Source organism: Oryctolagus cuniculus, chromosome 7 (assembly GCF_964237555.1).
Source record: "Oryctolagus cuniculus chromosome 7, mOryCun1.1, whole genome shotgun sequence".
Taxonomy (NCBI): Eukaryota; Metazoa; Chordata; class Mammalia; order Lagomorpha; family Leporidae; genus Oryctolagus; species Oryctolagus cuniculus.
This window is the reverse complement of record NC_091438.1, coordinates 162,803,549-162,825,396: the sequence shown is the minus strand read 5'-3', so window position 1 is coordinate 162,825,396 and position 21,848 is coordinate 162,803,549. Positions and strand designations below refer to the sequence as shown.

Below are 21,848 nucleotides of genomic sequence, written 5' to 3'. Positions count from 1 at the left end.
ACCGAGCGTGAAGGTGTCGCCCTGTGCCCAGGAGAGATCTTGAGCCTGGGGATGGAGCCGGAAGCTGCCTTTGAGAACGAACGGCTGTATTCTGGGCGCGCGACGCCCACAGCAGGCTGCACACCAGGAGGGCTGGGCAGTCTGGCAGCGGGTGGGGAAGATGGCGCCCGCTGGCCGGCAGGGAGCTGTGGTGGCGCCCGCGTTCGTGGGGCCTCGAGAGCCAGCCCCCCGGGCGCCCCGCCGGTCTCCGGGCCCCACCAGGCTGCGGCTTGCACACAACACCCCCGAGAGCCGGGACAGTCAGACAGAGAGTGCTGCCTGTCCCCTGCGCCCCGGTGCTCAGCCTGCCCCCTCTGAGGCCCAGCGAGAATGTTCTCACGCTGCCAAGCCGGGCGCTCAGCCAGGGTGGCCCTCAGGGCTCACCAGAGCGGTGCTGCTCCCCTGTGCTCACCTGCCCTCTACTCAGAGGGGCTGTGCAGGAGCCCACGTCCCGGGAGAATCCTGCCCACCCATGAGATGGTGGGGTAGGGCTAGGGGCTTGTGGAGTCGGTGGGAGGCCTCTGCCGGCCCAGAGAAGGGCTCAGTTCTTCACAAGACATGGGGAGGGGGTGTGTGCTCCTGGTGTGGGCAGGGCAGGGAGTGGTTAGTGACAAAGCACCCCCGAGGCCCACCGCCTCCCCCGGCACTCGGCACCCGACTTCCCATCAAGCACCTGCTCGCAGACACCGTGAGGGCCACACGTGTGCTGAGCTCCACGTGTGCTGAGCTCCATGTGGAGACGCGGGACCCCTTCCCAGGGACCGCCACGCTCCCTGAAGCCCACCCAAACCCCGCCCCGTTCGGTATGCAACGAGGACACCACCCCCTGCCCCACAAAGGGGGCGACGGGCACTGGGGGTGCAGCAGCCCAGCAGATGCCCCCCCCAGCAGGTGTGCCCTGTCTGCCCCCTGCCCGCACTTCCTCCGTCTCTGCTGAGAATTCTCTGACGCTGAGACGGGAACTGGGAAGAAAGCCGGCTGGGGACCCCGTTTCTCCTTGTAAGAGGCTGCTTCCTGCTAACGGGGTCCACTCTGGCGGTGGGCACGTGACCGGTGGTTAGCTCACTGCTTGGGATACCTGCTGGGTTTGAGTCCCGGAGCCCGTGTCGGATCCAGCTTCCTGTCCATGTGCACCCCGGGAGGCAGGCGATGGGTCCCTGCCACCCACACGGGAGACACGTGGTGGAGTTCTGGGCTCCTGGCCTCCGTCTGCTGGCCCAGCCCTGGCTGTTGGGTGCATTTTGGGGGTGAGCCAGTGTCTCTCTGCCTTCCAAATACAAGGACTGTGCAGGACTGAATGAGCAAATCAGTCTTTGGGGTCCTCAGGGTCACCCTGGGGCGAGGCCGATTTGGAGTCAGCTCCCAGGCACAGAAGGGTCCTGCCGGTGGCGTTCACGCGACCCAGAGATGCCAGCCGCAGGTGTGTGGCAGGTGATGAGACCCCGGCGGGGACTCTCCGCCCCCCACTGTGGCTCCGTGGCTCCTGTGCACGTGGCGGGGGGCTGCCTGCGACTCCCCGGTAATGAGAGGAGCCGTCTGTCGCTTTGTTCCGGCCGAGGAGGGCAAGTCCCGGCTTGCCTCTGGTGCTTAATTTTTGATGAGGGCCGGCTCCTTGCCTAATTATTTGAGTGTAATGAGCGAGGGGAGACCCAGTCGCCCGTTCCCTGGGCTTTCAGGATGAAGCTGCAAATTAGAAAACGCGGTATTGGTAAACAGGGCGCTAATTGGATTAGCATAAAATGATGAATTCTGATAAAAATGGAAAAGCTGCTGGAGGCCGCGGGTCAGCGTGGTTCCAGCCTGCGCCCGGGCTCCGTGCTTTTCGGAAGTGCCAGAGGGACCAAATTCAGGCGAAGCTCTGGCATGGAAGCGGGTGGGAGGTGGGTAACCCCGGGGCCTTTTTGTTTCACGGCCGTGGAAGCTTCCCCCGCCCACGGCCCCCGCTGTCCTGGGCGCTGGGGGAGCTCCTCCCAGCCCCTCGTCCTGTCAGGAGGGGCCTGGGGTGGTGGCCGTGAGACGTGCTGGCCCCTGGCTGGATGTGGTGCCGCGGGACGGCACTGGCAAAAACCCGCGTGTCAGAGGTGACCGAGCCGTGCGGAGGGCGGCCGACCTCGGAGTCAGCCAGAAGTGGGCTCAAAGCCCCGCCCCCGTCTGCCGCTTACGCGTGGGACCGCTCTAAGCGCTGCTTTCATGAGACAAAGGGGAAAATGGCTCCCGCGTGTGGAGGAACTGTGGCTCAGGTCTCCCTGGGGGCTGTCACGGGTCCCTGTTGGGGCCCCCAGCTTCTCCCCGGTGCCTCACGGTGGTGAGGCCTGGGGCTCCACAAGGGCTCCCAGGGATAGGGCATGGGGTTTTCCCCGCTGGTCAGGCCCGCCCTCCCCCGCTGGCCCCAGCATCACGTAGGGACCAGGGGCTCTGGAATCCCGACCTCTGAGGCCCGGACCATCAGAATCCGGACCATCAGAAAAATGTTAGTGTAGACAGATGGCCAAGTGTGCCTGGACCCCTGTCCCCCTGCACGGCTGTGGGACCCCTGTCCCCCTGCACGGCCATTGGAACCCCGTCCCCCTGCACGGCCGCGGGACCCCCTGTCCCCCTGCACGGCCACGGGACCCCCTGTCCCCCTGCACGGCCGCGGGACCCCTGTCCCTCTGCACGGCCACGGGACCCCTGTCGCCCTGCATGGCCGCGGGACCCCCTGTCCCTCTGCATGGCCACGGGACCCCTGTCCCCTTGCACGGCTGCGGGACCCCTGTCCCCCTGCATAGCCACGGGACCCCCTGTCCCCCTGCACGGCCGCGGGACCCCCTGTCCCTCTGCACAGCCATGGGACCCCTGTCGCCCTGCATGGCCGCGGGACCCCCTGTCCCTCTGCATGGCCACGGGACCCCTGTCCCCTTGCACGGCTGCGGGACCCCTGTCCCCCTGCATAGCCACGGGACCCCCTGTCCCCCTGCACGGCCGCGGGACCCCCTGTCCCTCTGCACGGCCACGGGACCCCTGTCGCCCTGCATGGCCGCGGGACCCCCTGTCCCTCTGCATGGCCACGGGACCCCTGTCCCCTTGCACGGCTGCGGGACCCCTGTCCCCCTGCATGGCTGCCCCCCCCCCCCCCCCGCTCATTTCCCCATCAGCACTGGTCGCCCGCTGAGACCAAGACTAGGAGTTGGCTCCAGACAGGAGCTTCAGAGAAGGTGGTGGCGACAGTATTCCCTGAGGACCGTATTCCTTCCTGAGCGCCTGCTGTGTACCTGGCCCGGCTCTGGGGGCAGGGACCGAGGCTTCCTGGGTTCAGTCCCTGCCCTGTGATCATGTCAGCTGAAGCCCCGGACTCCCTCCAGTGCAGGGGCAGGGCAGGGGCAGGGCAGAAGCAGGGGTGGGGCAGGGGCAGAGGTGGGGCAGGGTAGGGGTGGGGCAGGGGCAGGGCAGGAGCAGGGAGTGGGACAGGGGCAGGGACATGGCAGGGGTGGGGTGGGGAGGAGCAGGGGATGGGGCGGGGCAATGGCAGGGTCTGGAGCAGGGGCAGGGCAGGGGCGGGATGGGGTGGGGGCAGGGGCAGGGGCGGGGTGGGGGGCAGGGGTGGGATGGGGGACAGGGCAGGGCAGGGTGCCCATTACCGGAACAAGACTGTGGGGTCCTCTCCGGGCTGCAGAGCTGAGGCCCCTGCTGCCTCACCCCTCGCTCAGGTAGTCACTGCCCCGTTGTGGGGGTGGACCCTCGCCCAGGTGGTCACTGCCCCGTTGTGGGGTGGACCCTCGCTCAGGTGGTCACTGCCCTGTTGTGGGGTGGACCCTCACTCAGGTGGTCACTGCCCCGTTGTGGGGTGGACCCTGTCCCCCTGGGGCGGGCTCTGGGGTACCTGGAGCTGGGACAGCAGGAATCAAGCAGGGCAGCCCTGGGGGTCCTGGGCCCCTGCTCCAAGCCCACCCCGTCTCGTGTTTGAAGTCCACAGCAGGAGGGGCTGCCGGCCACAACCCCAGGCGTCCCCCAGGCGGCAGGTGATTGGCTGACACGGCGTTCACAAGCCGCAAGCCAGCGGCTCGTGGATTCAGCCGTGAAGAATAAAACCCAGGGCTCGCGGGCACTGGGGCAGGCGTTGTCAGGGGTGACCTGGCGTGGGGCATCTGTCGGGCATCGTCCGTCCACGCTCCCAGCTGTGCTGAGCCTTGGCGTCCTCATCTGTGACACGGAGACCGGATCCTAGAGTGACTCGGAAGTGCCGCGTGCTCCCAGCGGGCCTGGAGAGCAGTGGCCTGGGTAGGACCACATCCCGGTGTGGCTTCCGCACCTGCTCTCATCCTGTGCCAGGAGGGGCGGTGAGTGACAGTGAGGGCTCCGCCCACCGCCCCGCCCCCAGCCTGGCGGGTGACCTCTGACCCGGCAGAGGTGCGTCCCCCGTCGCCCCAGGAAGCCCTGCAGCCGCAGAAGTGAGTCAGAGTGGGCCACGTGCAGGTGCGGGGGCCCCCAGCCCGGGGCGGCCTCAGCTGCGATCCCACACGCGCGCTCCCGGGACCAGGTCAGGAAGGGGCTGTGTTGGGTGGGGGCCTGGCAGCCCCCTGGGGCCCCTGGGTGTGATCAGCAAGGGACCCCGCGGGGGGGGGGGACAGAGAGGGTTTTTGGCTGAGGTTAAGGCTCCAGGAACCGCGCCACGCCCTGTTCCGGCTCCGGCTCTGGCTCCCGCCAGTGCAGACCCTGGAGGCAGGGGTGAGGTGGAGTTCCTGGTTCCTGGCTGTGATCTGGCCCAGCCCCTTCTGGGGAATGAACCAGCGGATGGGAGATGTCTCTTCTCTCGCTGCCTTTCAAATAAACAAAGAGAAAAATCAGAAAAAATAACTAAGAAAGAGGGAGAGGATGTGAGGGTAGAAGCAGAGGTTGAGGAATGGATCGGGAGCCCAGGCCTGGGGCAGCCTGGAGAGCCGCCCCCAGCCTGAGCTGCCCCCCCGAGCCCCGAGCCCCCTCCTCCTGAGCCCCGAGCCCCCTGCCCCCTCCATGCCCCAAGCCCCCTGCCCCTTCCATGCCCTGAGCCCTCCACCTCTTCCTGAGCCCCCACCCCCTCCTGAGCCCCAAGCCCCCCACCTCTTCCTGAACCCTGAGCCCTGAGCCCCCCACCCCATCCTGAGCCTTGAGCCCCGAGCCCCCCGTCCCCTCCTGAGCCCCGAGCCCCCTGCCCCCTTCATGCCCTGAGCCCCCCACCCCGTCCTGAGCCTTGAGCCCCAAGCCCCCACCTCTTCCTGAGCCCCCTGCCCCATCCTGAGCCCTGAGCCCCCCGCCCCCTCCTGAGCCCCAAGCCCCCACCTCTTCCTGAGCCCCGAGCCCCCGCCCCCTCCATGCCCTGAGCCCCCTGCCCCCTCCTGAGCCCCAAGCCCCCCGCCCCTTCCTGAACCCCGAGCCCCCTGCCCTCTCCATGCCCTGAGCCCCCACCCCCTCCTGAGCCCCGAGCCCCTACCCCATCCTGAGCCCTGAGCCCCCTGCCCCCTCCTGAGCCCTGAGCCCCCTGCCCCTTCCTGAGCCCTGAGCCCCCACCCCCTCCTGAGCCCCTGCCCCATCCTGAGCCCCGAGCCCCTACCCCATCCTGAGCCCTGAGCCCCCACCCCCTCCTGAGCCCCTACCCCATCCTGAGCCCCGAGCCCCTACCCCATCCTGAGCCCCGAGCCCCTACCCCATCCTGAGCCCTGAGCCCCCTGCCCCCTCCTGAGCCCTGAGCCCCCTGCCCCTTCCTGAGCCCTGAGCCCCCACCCCCTCCTGAGCCCCTGCCCCATCCTGAGCCCTGAGCCCCCACCCCCTCCTGAGCCCCTGCCCCCTCCTGAGCCCCGAGCCCCCGCCTCTTCCTGAGCCCTGAGCCCCCACTCCCCCCGAGCCCCGAGCCCCCACCCCATCCTGAGCCCTGAGTCCCCGCCTCTTCCTGAGCCCCCGCCTCTTCCTGAGCCCCCACCCCCTCCTGAGCCCCAAGCCCCCACCCCCTCCTGAGCCCCGAGCCCCCTGCCCCCTCCATGCCCTGAGCCCCCCGCCCCCTCCGGAGCCCCGAACCCCAGACCTGGGAGGAGCTGAGCTGCACAGCGTGGGGTCAGTGTCATGTGCGCCCTCGCTGCACGTCCCCAGCAAACAGGCCCTTGTCTGACCGCGTCTTCAGCTCCCGCCCTGAAAATGAGCAGTGCTGGCCGTGCAGGTGCTCTGGGCCCGCCTGGGGTGGACACAGCCCCGGGCCTTGGCCGGAGCCCGCCTCGTGCTGGCGTTCCTTGTCGAATGCTCCAAGCCAGAGCCAGTGGCCGCGTCCTCTCTTGAACTTGGCCTGGCTCCAGCTGCGTATTTCCTCCTGGGCCCACCTGCCCGTCTCTGGTCTCTTGGAGAAGGCAGGCTGCGTCCACCCTGGAAGTCTTCGGGGCGGTGGCTCTGACATTGTCCCTGGGCCGGGCCGTTCTTTCCCATTTGGTGTCCTGTGCGCTGGGCAGGGGAGGCCCCCAGGGAGGCAGGCCTAAGGCTCGCATCTGCCCGGGGCCCGGCACGAGGCCGTCTTTCCAACGTTGCTGACTCTGAAGAGTGACCAGGTCCCTGCCCGCTGCAGCCAACAGCTGTGAGTGAGCCTCACACACGTGTGCACCGTGCAGGCGGACGCGCACCTGCTGCCTACGGTGCAGGTGACCCCAGGGCATCCCACCAATTCAGACGTGTGTTTTGTGTGTGGACGTGTGCTCTGGCGTGGACGCCTGCTCTCGTGCGGACGCATGCTGTTATGTGGACACATGATTTCATGTGGACATGTGCTCACATGCGGACGCCTGCTGTTATGTGGACATATGATTTCATGTGGACATGTGCTCACATGTGGACGTGTGCTATGTGGACACGTGATTTCATGTGGACATGTGCTCACATGTGGATGCATGCTATGTGGACACGTGATTTCATGTGGACATGTGCTCACATGCGGATGCCTGCTATGTGGACACATGATTTCATGTGGACATGTGTGCTCACGTGCGGACGCGTGCTGTTATGTGGACATGTGCTCACGTGTGGATGCGTGCTCTCGTGTGGACGCGTGCTGTTATGTGGACACATGATTTCATGTGGACATGCGCTGTCGTGTGGATGCGTGCCTCTGTTCAGCTCACTTTCCCCAGGGGCAGCAGGTGTGGGGAGCCGCAGCTGCCACTGGGCCCTGTGGCTAAAGCCGGCTCCCCCGCCTGCACCAGGAGCCCCGCAGGCCGTGGGCTTCCCGCATGCGGTGTGGGCGGGGGAGGGCTGCGGCGTGCGGCATCCCACCCCCTCCTTCCTGCTCAGGCTTGTGGTGGCCCCGAGGCCGACGCTAGGGGTCCCTTACCCAGACTGCTTGGCAGCTCCACTGGGGTTCTGTGGCCAGGGTGGCCACTGGCCCCATTTCATAGGTGGCCACTGGCCCCGTTTCAGAGGCTCCTCTTGGGGCTGACGTCAGGGGGTGGGGGCAGGGCTGGGAGGCTCTGGGGAGCAGCCGTGTTCTCCCCTCTTCCACGTCCGAGGCCCCGTGCTCACCCCTGGAGCCAGCATCGTCTGCTGCCCGGCCTCCTGCCCCCACCTGCGACGTCCCGCTGGCTGCCCTGCCCCGAGCCGGCCTCAGCTTGTGCAGCCTCTGCTGGGGGTGCAGGAAGTGGGGCTGTGGGCGGGGGCGGGGGCGGGGAGGCCTGCACAGAGCCCTGAGCCGAGGGGTCAAAGACAGGAACGTGGAGATTCAGAGCTGGGCTTGTGGCTGCCTGCAAAGGGCCTTCAAATGCGCACGGAGAATGCGTGTCCCGGAAAAGCCATGCGTGGATTTCAGGATGTTTTGCGTAAACATCTCTGAATTCTGTTTTCCACGGACTTTCTGAAGTGCTGTTGCTTTAGGGCGTGCCATCTGGACCTGCGTGTGTGTGTGCACGCGTGTGCACATGTGTGCATAGCAACAGCTGTGTAGCAGCGATTGCGACCCGGAGCTCCTGGGCGGCAGTGTGGCGTTTGCTTTAAGAGCCGCAGGAGAAAGCCGGCTGCAGGACTCGGGGCTGGGCAGGCGCTCGGGCTGTGCCCCTCTCTGTAGCTCTCAAGGTGCCGGAAACTTCTGTGGCGGGCGCGGGAAAGGGAAGTGGGCGGAGACAGCCTGCCGCGGGAGCCTGGGCCTGGTGGCCGTGGGAGGCCACGTGGGTGACAGGTCCCCAGCCCAGGCTCCCAGCCATGCCCCGCCCCCAGGCTGCCCGTGGCCAGCTTCCTGGGCTCCAATGTCATCGCCTAGGCGACGGGGACGCTGCCACCACGGCCGGCCTGCGGGAGCCGGGAGCCAAGCCGCCGGCCTCCAGGCACCGACGCCAGGCCCCACAGACCCTCCTGGGGCCCTGGGGGCCAAGGTAGGTAGGGCTCTGACTGCCCCCTCAGGCACAAGCACAGGCTCCTCCCGTTGACCCCTCGCCCCTGCAGAGCCCTCTCCTCCTTGCCTCCCACCCGCAGCCTGGGAGCAGATCGCTCGTGTTGCAGTCAGGGGTGGCGGCCGGCCGGCAGGGGTCAGGCCAGTCTGGGAGGCCCTGCCCGTGCCCCCCCATGGGGCCGAGGCCACCGCTGTGTGGTGCGTTCAGAGCCAGGTGCTCCCGGGGGGTGGCGGGATCCTCGTGGCACCGCCGCCTGCTCCCCTTGCACACAGGGAGCCCCCCACTTCCTGCCAAGGAGGCACAGGGAGGCCGCCCAGGCCCGGCCCAGCTGGGGCCACTCCTCAGCCTCATGGGCCAACCCAGGACGGACGGTCTTCCCAGCGAGCTCACCCTCGGGGGCCCAGAGCCTCGCCCGAGCTGGCCGCACCGCGCCCGGCCTCCCTGGCCCTCACCTGGCTGATTCCAGACCTGGACGTCAGGCAGAGGGACCAGCAAGCCCCACTGCCTCCGCCTGGTCCGCCTGCCACTGCTGTCCTGGGGGCTGGGGGCGGCTGGGGGGGAGCGAGGTGGTGTGCGGACAGACGTGTGAGAGCACGCATGTGCACACACATGTGGATATGTGCGAGCCTGTGGGTGTGTGCACATCTGCACATATGTGTCTCTGTGTGGTTGAATGTGCGAGTCCGAGTACATGTGTGTAAGTGTTCCGTGTGCTTGTGTGAGCCTGCACATACGTGTGAATGTGTGTGCTATGCATGTGTGAACACACAGGAGCATGAACACACATGGGCTTGTGCACACATGTGGGCCTGTATTTTATGTGTCTATACATGCCCACACATGTATGTGTATATGCAGTATGCCCATGCGTGTGGGAGTACATGGGCTGTGTGCAAGTGTGTATAAATGTGTGCATGTTTGCTGTGCATGTGTGCACGTGTGCGGACATGTGTGTGCATGTGAACTTGCGTGTGTATAAATGTGTTTGCATGTTTCCTTGCATGCGTGTGGACATGTGTGTGCTTGCGTGAGCCTGCATGCGTGTGTTGCTGGTGCTGAGGGTGGGTGGGGAATCCCAGTGACCGGCTGCTCCCTGGAGCGGCAGGGGCGCCGTGGGCCGAGGCCTCAGCATCTTGCTCCCCCTCCTCTCGGCAGAGGCTCTGACCCTGGGCCCAGGGGCCGCTGCGTGGAAGGTGGGGTGGAGGGCGCGACCTGGGCTCCTCCTGGTCGCTGGGCCCCTCGGGTGTGTGCCCACCACGCTGGCTGCCCCTCGGGTGTGTGCTGACCATGCTGGCTGCCCCTCGGGTGTGTGCCCACCACGCTGGCTGCCCCTCGGGTGTGTGCCCACCACGCTGGCTCCTCCTGGTTGCTGGGCCCCTCGGGTGTGTGCCCACCACACTGGCTCCTCTTGGGAGCAGGGCCGGGATGAGGCCAGGGCCGTTCAGTGTCGTCCCCGCCTCCCACCTCCGAACTCCTCTCGGACCCAAGTCCAAAGCGGGGCACACACGAGCTGTTAAGGTCAGAGACTGACCCCAGGCCGTGGCCTCCCAGGAATCCTGGTGGTCCTTCCCAGCCCTGCACAGCCCTGCCGGGCTCAGACCGCAGTCTCCGCTCCGCCGTTACTGCTACTGCGTTGAGCGCCTCCTGTATACAGGTACTGCCTGATGCTGGGGCCGCGGCCGGGAGCAGCTGAGACGGGGTGGTGCTCCACAGAGGCGGGCCACCTGGGGGTCCCGGGCGGAGACCTCTGGACAGCTGTCCCTGTGGGCAGCACCAGCTCCCCCCCAAGGGCTGGATGCGGCCTTGCGGCTGGGTAGGGAGGGCGGGGGCTCTGGCCCAGGGAGTCTGCGGGGGGGGGGTGCGCCAGGAGTGGGCGTATCCCCTGGAGGGGGCAGGGGGCAGGGCTGAGTCCTGTCAGAGGGCCACCCTCAGTGAGGGGGCGGGGCAGGCGGTCGCCCCAGAGGTCAGACTGGAACTCACGCCGGGCCGGTGGCCACGCCCAGAATGTGGAGACGCCACACGTGGGCTCATCCCGCCCCCAGGAGGGACAGCCCGCTTACACCCAGAGAGCACAGCACGGGTTCACTCCCAGGCAGATGCTGAGGGCACCAGAACCCGGAGGGTGGAGCCAGACCCACTGCCGGCTTCCCCTCCCCATGGCTTGGTCCATGTCCAGCCCCACTGACCTGGCTTCCGGGCTCACCAGGCTCACAGTGTGCCAGTGCCCTGCACTACAGACAGGTCCAGGGACCCCTGGAATGAGGAGGCCTGGGCAGGACCCTGTCCCCTTGCCAGCCCCCACTCGCCTTTCCCTCCCCTCCTCTGCTTGTCCCTACCGGCTCCGGCAGCTCACAGACCCACAGGCCGGCCGCCGTGAGCTCATGCTCCCTGGGGCTGGCCTGGCCTTCGTCCCCAATCTTACTGGCTTCCCATGTGGTGGGGCAGAGGCTGGGTGTCCTGTCCTGCCCCCACTGGAGGGGCCTCCTGGTGCCTGGTGGGGAAAGCGTTGGAGGGACCTCACAGAGGTAGGTTCACGCCAGCACTCGCACCTCTGAGCTGTGCCCCACCAGCCCGGCACCTCTGAGCTGTGCCCCCAGCCCGGCACCTCTGAGCTGTGCCCCCGGCCCGGCACCTCTGAGCTGTGCCATGGGTGAGCTATGCCCCCAGCCCAGCACCTCTGAGCTGTGCCCCGGTGAACTGTGCCCCCCAGCCCGGCACCTCTGAGCTGTGCCCCCAGCCCGGCATCTCTGAGCTGTGCCCAGGCGAGCTATGCCCCCAGCCCGGCACCTCTGAGCTGTGCCCCCAGCCCGGCACCTCTGAGCTGTGCCCCCAGCCTGGCACCTCTGAGCTGTGCCCCAGTGAACTGTGCCCCCAGCCCGGCACCTCTGAGCTGTGCCCCCAGCCCGGCATCTCTGAGCTGTGCCCCGGGTGAGCTGTGCCCCCAGCCTGGCATCTCTGAGCGGTGCCCCGGTGAGCTGTGCCCCCAGCCCGGCACCTCTGAGCTATGCCATGGGTGAGCTGTGCCCCCAGCCCGGCACCTCTGAGCTATGCCCCGGTGAACTGTGCCCCCAGCCCAGCACCTCTGAGCTGTGCCCCCAGCCTGGCACCTCTGAGCTGTGCCCCCAGCCCGGCATCTCTGAGCTGTGCCCCGGGTGAGCTGTGCCCCCAGCCTGGCATCTCTGAGCGGTGCCCCGGTGAGCTGTGCCCCCAGCCCGGCACCTCTGAGCTATGCCATGGGTGAGCTGTGCCCCCAGCCCGGCACCTCTGAGCTGTGCCCTGGCGAGCTGTGCCCCCAGCCTGGCACCTCTGAGCTGTGCTCCCAGCCCGGCACCTCCGAGCTGTGCCCCGGGTGAGCTGTGCCCCCAGCCCGGCACCTCTGAGCTGTGCCCCCCAGCCTGGCATCTCTGAGTTGTGCTATGGGTGAACTGTGCCCCCAGCCTGGCACCTCTGAGCTGTGCCCCGGTGAGCTGTGCCCCCAGCCTGGCACCTCTGAGCTGTGCCCCCCAGCCCGGCACCTCTGAGCTGTGCCCTGGATGAGCTGTGCCCCCAGCCTGGCACCTCTGAGCTGTGCCCCCAGCCTGGCACCTCTGAGCTGTGCCCTGGTGAGCTGTGCCCTCAGCCCGGAACCTCTGAGCTGTGCCCTGGTGAGCTGTGCCCCCAGCCCGGCACCTCTGAGCTGTGCCCCCCAGCCCGGCACCTCTGAGAGCACTCCGAGCCCAGGGAGGCAGGTTGAGGATCGAGGGAGCGCACAGAAGGGACGGCTCCAGGTTGGGGTGGACAGGGTGGGCGCTCGATTGGCCTGGGCAGCACATTCAGGAAGGTGACCGCTGGTACCAGGGGATGGGGCACTGGAGCCCCCTGGGCTGGGTGCACTGGGGACAAGGCTGTCCTGGGGACAGTGGACATCACAGCAGCATGGGTAAAGCCAGGTTGGACGTACGGCCGGCCAGAGCAGGAAGGACGTCACCTCTGGGGTCGGGGTGAGTCCCGGAATGGACTCAGGGGCCGTGATGACTGGGGGTGGGGGCCCGGGGGTGCTCTCAGCAAGCTCAGATTGACAGGTGTCTGTCAGCCAGGGGACAGAACTGGGGTGGCCAGCCAGGGGATGTTCTGGGCCCCACAGGGAGGGGCCCAGAGCACGGGGGCCAGGGGTGTCCGCAGGATGGAGACATGTCATAACGGGGTGTTCCCCTCTAAATGCAAGGTGTCCCGAGGAGGGTGCCAGGTGGGGACAGCTGATGGGGCGCTGCCGTCCAGCGTGGTCAAGGATATGGAAGTGCCTACCTGGGGAGGAGAAGGTCCCTCGCCGATGGTGCACTGGTGTGGGGACAGGTGGCTCGCCCAGGGGGACCTTGTGGGGCAGAGCGGAGCACAGGGGACTCGGGGGTCTCACAGCCTGTGGGCAAGGGGACAGGGCTGTGCCGGGCAAGATGAGGTCGGACCCGACGAGGCCAGGTGGGGCCAGGTCCCCGCAACCCCTGTGAAGGCGGCCGCCCTCCTGTGTGTCCCCTCCCCACTGAGGCTGTGCTGGGTCCTCACACACAGGAGTGAGCTCACACTCACTGTCCTCACACACAGGCGTGGGTTCACACTCACACTCACTGTCCTCACACACAGGCATGGGTTCACACTGTCCTCACACAGAGACGTGGGTTCACACTCACACACAGGCCGGGTTCACATTCACACTCACTGTCCTCACACACAGGCGTGGGTTCACACTCACTGCCCTCACACACAGACGTGGGTTCACACTGTCCTCACACAGAGACGTGGGTTCACACTCACTCACACACAGGCCGGGTTCACATTCACACTCACTGTCCTCACACACAGGCGTGGGTTCACACTCACTGCCCTCACACACAGACGTGGGTTCACACTGTCCTCACACAGAGACGTGGGTTCACACTCACTGTCCTCACACATAGGCGTGGGCTCACACTGCCCTCACACACGAGTGTGGACTCACACTGTCCTCACACACGGGCATGGGTTCACACTCACACAGGCGTGGGTTCACAGTCACTGTCCTCACACATAGGCGTGGGCTCACACTCACTGCCCTCACACACGAGTGTGGACTCACACTCACTGCCCTCACACACGAGTGTGGACTCACACTCACTGTCCTCACACACAGGCATGGGTTCACACTCACACACAGGCGTGGCTTCACACTCACTGCTCTCACACACGGGTGTGGGTTCACACTCACTGCCCTCACACACAGGTGTGGGTTCACACTCACACTCACTGTCCTCACACACAGGCGTGGGCTCACACTCACACACAGGCCGGGTTCACATTCACACTCACTGCCCTCACACATGGGTGTGGGTTCACATTCACACTGCCCTCACACACGAGTGTGGACTCACACTCACTGTCCTCACACACGGGCATGGGTTCACACACACAGGCGTGGGTTCACACTCACTGCCCTCACACATAGGCATGGGTTCACACTCACACACAGGCGTGGGTTCACACTCACACACAGGCATGGGTTCACACTCACTGCCCTCACACACGGGTGTGGGTTCACACTCACTGTCACACTCTGACCCCCTCTTTCATCCCAGCCCTCTATCCCCTTCTGTCTTTTGCCCTGGTTGTCGGCCATCCTGGGTGGCCGTCCTCCTGCCCTGACCACACTGACAAACCTCCCTCGGTGACCCCCGTGTCTGCTGCACCTGCCAGGGCTGTCCCTCCTCTGACAGGTGGCCTGAAGCCCCCCGCTGGCTCAGAGGCCCCCAGCATCACATTTCCAGCCTGGCAGTGCAGGGGTCATGGCCCTGCTGCCCCTCCTCTTAGAGGAGCCCCCTCGGGAGGCCCCCACCGAGTCCCTTCCTCCCTGAACACCGAGCTCAGGGCTGGGGCTGGACTCCGCCCCCTTCTTGGGAGCACCCAGCTTTGCATTCCTCACAGCTGCACGTTGTTCCGTCTCTGCCAGGCCAGGGTCGTCTGTCGGCCGCCCCTCCTGGCTGCCGCCCCTCCTGGCTGCCGCCCCTCCTGGCTGCCGCCCCTCCTGGCTGCCGCCGTGGTGCTGGGTGCTAGAGAGGTCCCGGTGGGGCCTGGAGCCCGAGACCTCTGAAAGGAGGCGGGGAGCGGGAGGTGCTGTGTGCCGCGCACGGGAGGGACCCCCGTGGGGACCCCCAGCAGTTCTGACTCTGCCTCCCCCACTCCGCCCCTCCCCCATGCTGAGTAAGGGCTGCAGGTGCGGGGCCAGCGCCTGCCCAGGGCCCTCCCGAGGGCACATCCTCTGCTCTCCCTGCACCCCGCACTCCAGCAGCTCCCAATTTGTCCCCGCTGCGCGGCACACAGTGCCACGGGGGTGGCAGTGGGGGGGGGACTGCCCATCTCAGGGCACGGGGCTGGGGAGCAGCCAAGGGAGAGCTCTGTGGCCAGAGAGGAGAGGGCACCCCGTGTCCCCGCTTGACCTGAGCGTGTGGGTGGGAGACGCAGGACAGGGAAGCCCCGGGCAGGTCAGACCCCAGTGGGGGGCGGCATAGCCTCGGCGTTCCCCGGCCGGCTCCGCTGTCTGCACAGGGCTCCTCTTCCCGCAGCTTCTCCCTGACTGCCCCTCCCCCACGCCCCAGGCTTGCGGTTTAGTCTGGGGGGAGGTTGGGGTCACCACGGTCTCCTTCCAGCAGTGCGAGGCTGCCACCCTCTCCTGCCTCAAACAGAGACAGCGGCCGACCTCAGGCTGCAGGGGAGGCGTCCGGGCTGCGGATGCCCTGCCCCCTCCCGTGGCCTGCGGGATGGGGCCCCCGTGCACCCCACCCCACAGAGGAGAGAGGCAGGAAGCTCTCTGGCAGCCCTGGCTGAAGGTCCTGACCACATTCCACTTGGCGAGGGGGACGGAGGGGACAGCGGCTGCTAACGGGGTGGCTGGAGGGGACAGCCAGGCTGGGCTCCCGGTGTCCTGTTGGAAGGTGGCCCTGCCACCGTGCAGAGGAGCTGGCTGCCGGCTCCACCCCTTGTTCTCCGGCAGGAGCCCCCCTGGGCCTCAGAGGTGACGGACATGCGTTGGGCAGCCCGCTCCTGCGATGTCCGGCCACGTAGGGGCTTGGCGTGTCCGTGGTGTGCTGGAAGCGGGGGCTGCCAGGGTAAACGTGGAGAGATGTTATTTGGGGGCCCCAAGCTGATGGCTGGAGCAGGGTGGGGGGGTGCAGGGGGCCCGGGGCCTATCGGTGCTGGCGCTGAATGGGGTTGGCTCTGGCTCTGAGGTCTACAGAGGGGAGGGGCACCAGAGGGGACGTCTCTAGGAATGGGCGCCTCTTCCAGGTGGGCTCATGGGGCTGCTAGTTCATTAGAGGTGGGTAAGGAGCCCCGTCTGTCCCCAGCCTGGGCAGTGGCCGGGGAGCCAGGTGCTCCCTGGGCGCGGGGTTGGGGGAGGGGACCTGCTGACGGGGGCACCTACGTTCTGCATCACCAGGACAGTGGCCCTGCGGGTGGGGGCCTGGCCTTGGGGACTGGGCTGCTGGTGACCCAGGCTGAGCAGGCAGGCGGCACGCAGCTGGGGCACGGGCCAGGGCGTGCGAGCGGATGCTTGGCACAAGGCAGGGGCCCAGGAGGGGAGTCGTGGGCTGGGCTGGGTGAAGGGGCAGCCGACCTCTGGCCCCTGGTGCAGAGGGGCCACATGGGGGCTTGGCAAGGCCCTCGGCAGCCTGGGTTCGGCTGAGTCACAGCCACACCCACGCCACCTGGGCAAGTCCCTCGGGCCTCTGCTTGCTCGTTCCTGTGTCAGGCCGGGGTCCACACCGGCAGGGTTGGTGTGGGCCTGGGTCTGCAGAGCGCTCCACCAGCCCTGGCTGGAGGCGTTGGCCGTGACCGTGGCCCTGGCCCACAGGGGCCCCAGCCGTGTGCGTTGCGTCCTCCGGGCTGGGGTGGCTGCGCTGTGCACTGTGGGACGTCCCGCCCAGGGGTGACCGCAGAAAAGACGTTGTGGACGCCTACCGGCAGGGACCTGGGAGAGCACAGTGAGTCAGACTGAGACGCCTGGGGTGGGGGCCCTTCCAGAGGCCTCCCCGTCCTGCCCCTCCCAGCCCGCGGCCCCCTGTGGGTCCCGGATGTTCCCGGGGGTGCAGCAGGCGTGGTGGTCCCTGGAAGGCTTGACTGAGTCCTGGCTCTGCTGGCTCGGGCCCTGTGAAGGCCTGGGAGGCTGGCCACCCTCCAGGGGGGCTGGGGCGGGGTCAGCAGGGTCCTGGGTCCCACCACAGAGCCCCAGCCGCCGGCGCCTCCCCCTGACGTCACAGAGACACTGGGTCCTCGTGGAAAACCCGCACCGGCCACCACGCGTTTGCATCTCGCAGCTGCACCGCGGCTTCCTACAAACGTCTCTGCCTGCGGGGGCTCCTGCCCTGGGACCCCGGGTGGGCACCGCGGCCGCGCCCCTGGCGTGAACGCCACTCCAGAGCAAACGGCGGGCGGTGCCGGGCCCGGGCTTCATTCACAGGAAGCTGTTTCAGGGCGGCTTCCGCTTCTGGCCTCAGATTCCGGCTGGATCCTGCAGGTGGGTCTGGGAATCCGCTGCCCCCGCCGCACGGGACAGGCAGCGGGGAGCCGGGCGGCTGGGGGCTGAGTCCCGGCGCCCCGGGTCTGTGGCAGAGCCGGACCCACTCCTGTCCCTCAAACCCCGGCCCGGGCCCAGTGGGGTCACCGCCGGCTCAGGTGCGGCTGAGATGGGGGCGTCTGGCAGGAGCCCCTGCTGGCCCGGCGCAGGCAGCCGCGTGCCGCGGTCATCACCGGGGTCCGGGGCTCTCGCCTCGGAGTTTGCCGGGGTGGTTGGGAATCAGGCACTCTGCAGCTTCCCGGCTCAGATGAGCCCTGGACGGGCCCCAGAGCCTGGTCCTCCTGGGGAGGGGTGTGGGCGGAGCCCCCAGTGAGGCTGCCGCTGCCATGCTTGGGGGGGGGCTTCCTGAGGCTGCTGCCCCTGGGGTCTGGCCCAGCATCACCCTCACCCCCCCCCCCTTTGTAAGGATGCAGACCGCGGGTGCTGCTCTAGACCCTGCTATGGGCGGGCGCCCTGCAGTCCACGTGTGGACCGGTTCCGTACGCCTGCAGCCGCACCCCACAACCCGGGTGCCCGGGGTGGGCTTGTTCCCCCAGTGCGGGCGTGGATCCGATTACACCAGAGCCGCTCCTGGTGGCGGCAGCCGAAGGCTGTGCTGAGGCCTGGAGGGTGGGCCTGGGGAGGGCACGGAGCCCGGGTTCTGCAGCTGACGGCGAGCGGTGGCCCTCCTGGCTCGTGCCACTCCCGCCGGGACGGGTGGTCCCACACGTGTGGTCCCCACCAGCGCCTGCCTACCTGGCGATGGACCAGAGTGACCTGTTGCAGGCCGTGCCCCCCACCCCCACCAGCCACGGGCAGCTCCAGGCCTGCCTGCGGCCAAGCCGATTCCCGCGGCCCCTGGCCCTCACAGAGGACCCAGGAGGCCGGCCCCAGCGGGATGGGACAGCAGCCCCCCCACCCCAGCTCCCTGTCCCTGGCTGTGCTCAGCCTCCTCCTGGGTGGGAGCTGGCCAGGAAGGTGGTACTGGGGACCAGGGGCCTGGGCTGCGGGCAGGGATCCCAGTCCGCGCCACGGGGGACCAGCTCCAGGGTCAGAGCCTCGTCACGTCTGGCCGTGGCCTCCCTGTGGGGCCCTCGGCCTCAGCCTGGGCCTCCACATGCGGTCAGGGTTGCTTTCGCCTTGGGAGCTCGGGGGACGGCCCCAGTTCGGAAGGTGACGGCCCATCTGAGCCCACACGCCGCAGACCACGCCGTCCCCGCGAGCCGTGACCCTGGGTGCGAGCTGGGCCCCACATCTGGAAGCCCCCAGGCCAGACCCAGAGGCACAGCTTGGACGGCAGCAGCCCGGCCCTGCCCGTCGCCCCGCGTGCCAGCGTCCCCGGCACTGACGCCCCCTTCCCTCCCGCAGAGTGAGCTGCCCTCGGGCCGCGTGGGAAGATGGCCCAGTCCCCCTCCCCCCCTGACGAGAGGGCCACCTTCGAGCACCTCTGGAGCTCACTGTAAGTATGTCCTCTTCCTGCCCTCTGGGCTAGCCTCAGCACACTCCGCAGAGTCGGCACAGGGCAGGGGGCAGCCCCACTCGGGCTGGGTGAGCCTGCACCTGCGCTCCGGGCTAGTCTCGGCAGACTCGGCACAGGGCAGGGGGCAGCCCCACTCGGGCTGGGCGAGCGGCCGCCTGCCCTGTCAGTGGACCTGGGACAGGGAGAGCTCACAGGGGTGATTGCCACCTTGGGCCCCTCCCGGGGCTGCAGCGCCTGGGACCCGAGAGTGTCCTTTGGCTCTCGAGAGGGGTCCTGGTCAGGAGCGGCGAGGAGAAGCCCGCCTGTGGCCACGCCTCCCCGGCACTCCCACCAGCCCTGAGCGGTGAGGCAGGAGCTCAGGGTCAGCAAGAAGGAGCCGAGGACTCTGAGGACCCCTGGAGGATGGGAGCCCTGGGGGGCAGGAGCTGTGGGCTAGCCTCGAGCTCTGGGCCTGGGAGTTCTGAGGGGTGGGAGCTGTGGGCTAGCCTCGAGCTCTGGGCCTGGGAGGTCTGGGGGGCAGGAGCTGTGGGTTAGCCTCGAGCTCTGGGCCTGGGAGGTCTGGGGGGCAGGAGCTGTGGGCTAGCCTCGAGCTCTGGGCCTGGGAGGTCTGGGGGGTGGGAGCTGTGGGCTAGCCTCGAGCTCTGGGCCTGGGAGGTCTGGGGGTGACACTGGACAGGGGGCTGATGGTGTCTACCTCCCCCTCCCTGGCCCAGGGAGCCGGACAGCACCTACTTTGACCTCCCACAGCCGAGCCAAGGGGACAGCGAGGCTGCGGCCAGTGCAGAGGCCAGCGTGGACGTCTTCCACCTGCAGGGCGTGACCGCGTCGGCCATGGTGAGTGGGGGCTGCCCTCTCAGAGGACTGGCGGGGGGCAGTGAGAGAGAGAGAGAAAGAGAGAGAGAGAGAGAGGAGAGAGGAGACAGAGAGAGGAGAGAGAGAGACTTTCATCCGCTGGGGCTGCGCCAAGCCACACCCAGGAGCCAGGAGCTCCATCCGGGTCTCCCACGTGGGTGCAGGGCCCGTCACTGCTGCCTTCCCAGGCCGTCAGCAGGGAGCCGGATTGAAAACAGAGCAGCCAGGACGCGAACCGGTGCCCCGCCGTGGCACGCCAGCGTTCACCGCTGTGCCGCAGCGCCGGCCCCGTCCTAGCTTTGGAGTCCGGCAGAACCCGGATGCTCTCAGATCTCCAGCTCGCCTGGCGGGTCGGGGCCCAGGAACTTTCAAAGCAGGAGATGTCACGGAGCTGTCAGCACAGAGGCGGGGGGAGGGGTGTTCAGGCACAGCTGGGTCCAGGCGCAGGGTGGGGGGTTCAGGCATGGCTGGGTCCAGGCACAAGGGGGGGTTCAGGCCTGGCTGGGTGCAGGCCACTGTGGGGGTGGGGGATTTCCTGTAGTCCAGCAGGCGTCCCCTCGCTGGCCTGCACATGGTCAGGTGTCCACCTCTGAGTGGAGCCAGTGCCCCTGACTGGCCTGGGCCCTGTGTCCCCAAGGCCTGGGACAGCAGCAGCTGCCCCCAGCACAGGGACTGGGGTGGGGGCCAGGGGAGGATTCCGGTGCATTTGCCACAAGAGGGGGCCGTATGGGGCAGGCAGGGCCATGTGCCCCTGACACCCCATCTCTGTGGACCCCCATCCTCCCAGAGGGCTGGAGGGGGCAGAGCTGGAGCTGCCCCAGGCAGGAAGGCAGGGGTGAGGTGAGCTGTGACGGTCCCAGGAGGTGATGGCAGGTGGACGGCAAGAGGGGGTGTGAGGACCCCAGACCGACTGTCCCCAGCGACCTCCCTGTGGTCCCTGCCTGGGCCAGCCCCCCAGGACCACCAGGCTGCTCGGTGCCCACAAAGCTGGAGGCCCCAGGGCCCTGGGCAAACACAGCCCCTCTGAGCCGAGGGCCCGGGGCCCCGGCTGAGCTGCCCGGGACAGCACCAGGCAAGGATGGGGTCACCTGGGGGACTCCGCAGGGCACGCGGCCTGGCCCCGTCCTCCCTAAAAGCCCCCATCCCAGAACGGGAGCCCCCTCACCACAGTGTAATCTGTCCCTGTCCCTGTCCGAGGCCCCCGGGGGTGAAGCTGGCCCAGGAGGAGCAGAGTGAAGCCGGGCGGGAAAGGAGGTGGAGCTGCCCACGCCCGACCACGTGTCTGTCCAGGGTGCCGGGCTGGCGCAGGGCTTGCCGGCCCGCGTGGGGCTGGGACCAGGCACTGCGGGGTGAGGGGCCGGCAGGCGATGAGCCCTGCGTCCAGTCTTGAGGCTCCGGCAGCCTGGCCTGGCCTCCTGCTTGGGTTCACGTTTTATAGGTGAGGCTGGCACCGGGCAAGGCGTCGTCGTCCGGGGTCAGGGCGTGCGGGTAGAGTGCTGTCCCCTGCTCCCTGGGGAGCGCGGGTCCCAGCAGGCCCCCCTCCTGGACATCAGTGTCCTGCCGTCTGGAGGGACAGGAACCGGCCGCGGGCTGCAGCGTGGGTGGCTCAGATGTTTCTCCACCCTCGAGGGGGCAGGGGGTGCCTGAGACCCTCTAGACCCCATGTCCAGAGGGGGCCGGGGCTCCAGGAGGCCCAGGGGGCAGCCCCGGGCCATGTGGGTGGGACGGCTCGCCTGCCGGGGCACGCTGTGCCAGCCCGTGTGGGGGCTGAGGGCGGGGCCAGCCGTCAGGCAGCAGCACGCCGGCTTCTGTGAAAGTCGGCTATGAAATTCCTGGTGCACAGCTCAGCTCCAAGGTGGGGATTCCCTGCGACCATAGCTGGCCCCGCCCCTCATCCCAGCCCCCTGCAGAGAGCAGCCCCTGGCCCAAGCGCTGCCACACCCCTGCCCCTAGGGCAGCTCCGGGAGACCCCGCAGGCTGTCTGACCGGCAGCCCCCAGGGCGCCACCGTCTGGAGCGTGGTCCTAACTCGGGGTCCGGGGCACCCCGAGGGCCTGGAGCTGCCCTGGGGACGCTTTCAGTCCGGCCCCGGGGCTGGGGAGTACTCTGGGCTGGGGTCCTGAGTGCCACCCCTCCCCCACCGGTGGAAACCCCGCGCCCGTGGCTGGGTCTTGTCTCCGGAGAGGTGACCTGGCACAGAAGCAGCGCCCAGGCCAGGCCTCAGGTCAGGTCATTCTGGTGTCCAGAGTTCCCAGAGCTCCGCCCAACCCTGGGCCTGTGCTCTGACCAGGCCCTGACCTGGCCTGAGGGGCGTGACCAGCCCAGGGGCGTGGCCACTGTGGCTCAGTCCCTGCGCAGGGAGGGGGCTGATCCTCTGGGGGACTCTGACGGGCACATAGGTGCCCCTCAGGTGCAGGGTCCCAGCACCGCCCCGCGGCCCCATTGGAAAGCGGCCATGGGAGTTCCACCCCGGGCCCTTGGCCACAGCCTTAATGGCAATGGGAGACGGGCAGAGTGGGTGGGTTCAAGTCCTCACAAGTCTCCGGGGGGAT

The 21,848-nt window shown here is 68.0% G+C and overlaps 1 protein-coding gene across 4 annotated transcripts in view; it reads left to right on the top strand.

Moving 5' to 3' along the window:
• Positions 1-21,848, top strand: part of TP73 (tumor protein p73) — a 64,394-nt gene that overhangs the window by 8,390 nt on the left and 34,156 nt on the right. For 2 of the 4 annotated variants that reach the window (XM_070077069.1, XM_070077074.1), the window contains exons 1-3: positions 4,434-4,555; positions 18,334-18,424; positions 19,159-19,279. In XM_070077069.1, coding sequence (XP_069933170.1) covers positions 18,363-18,424; positions 19,159-19,279 — 183 coding nt within the window. In that variant the 5' untranslated portion in view covers positions 4,434-4,555; positions 18,334-18,362. Of the gene's footprint in view, positions 1-4,433; positions 4,556-8,216; positions 8,391-18,333; positions 18,425-19,158; positions 19,280-21,848 lie in introns of those variants that run through there. The other 2 variants (XM_070077070.1, XM_070077071.1) reach the window with 2 other exon arrangements.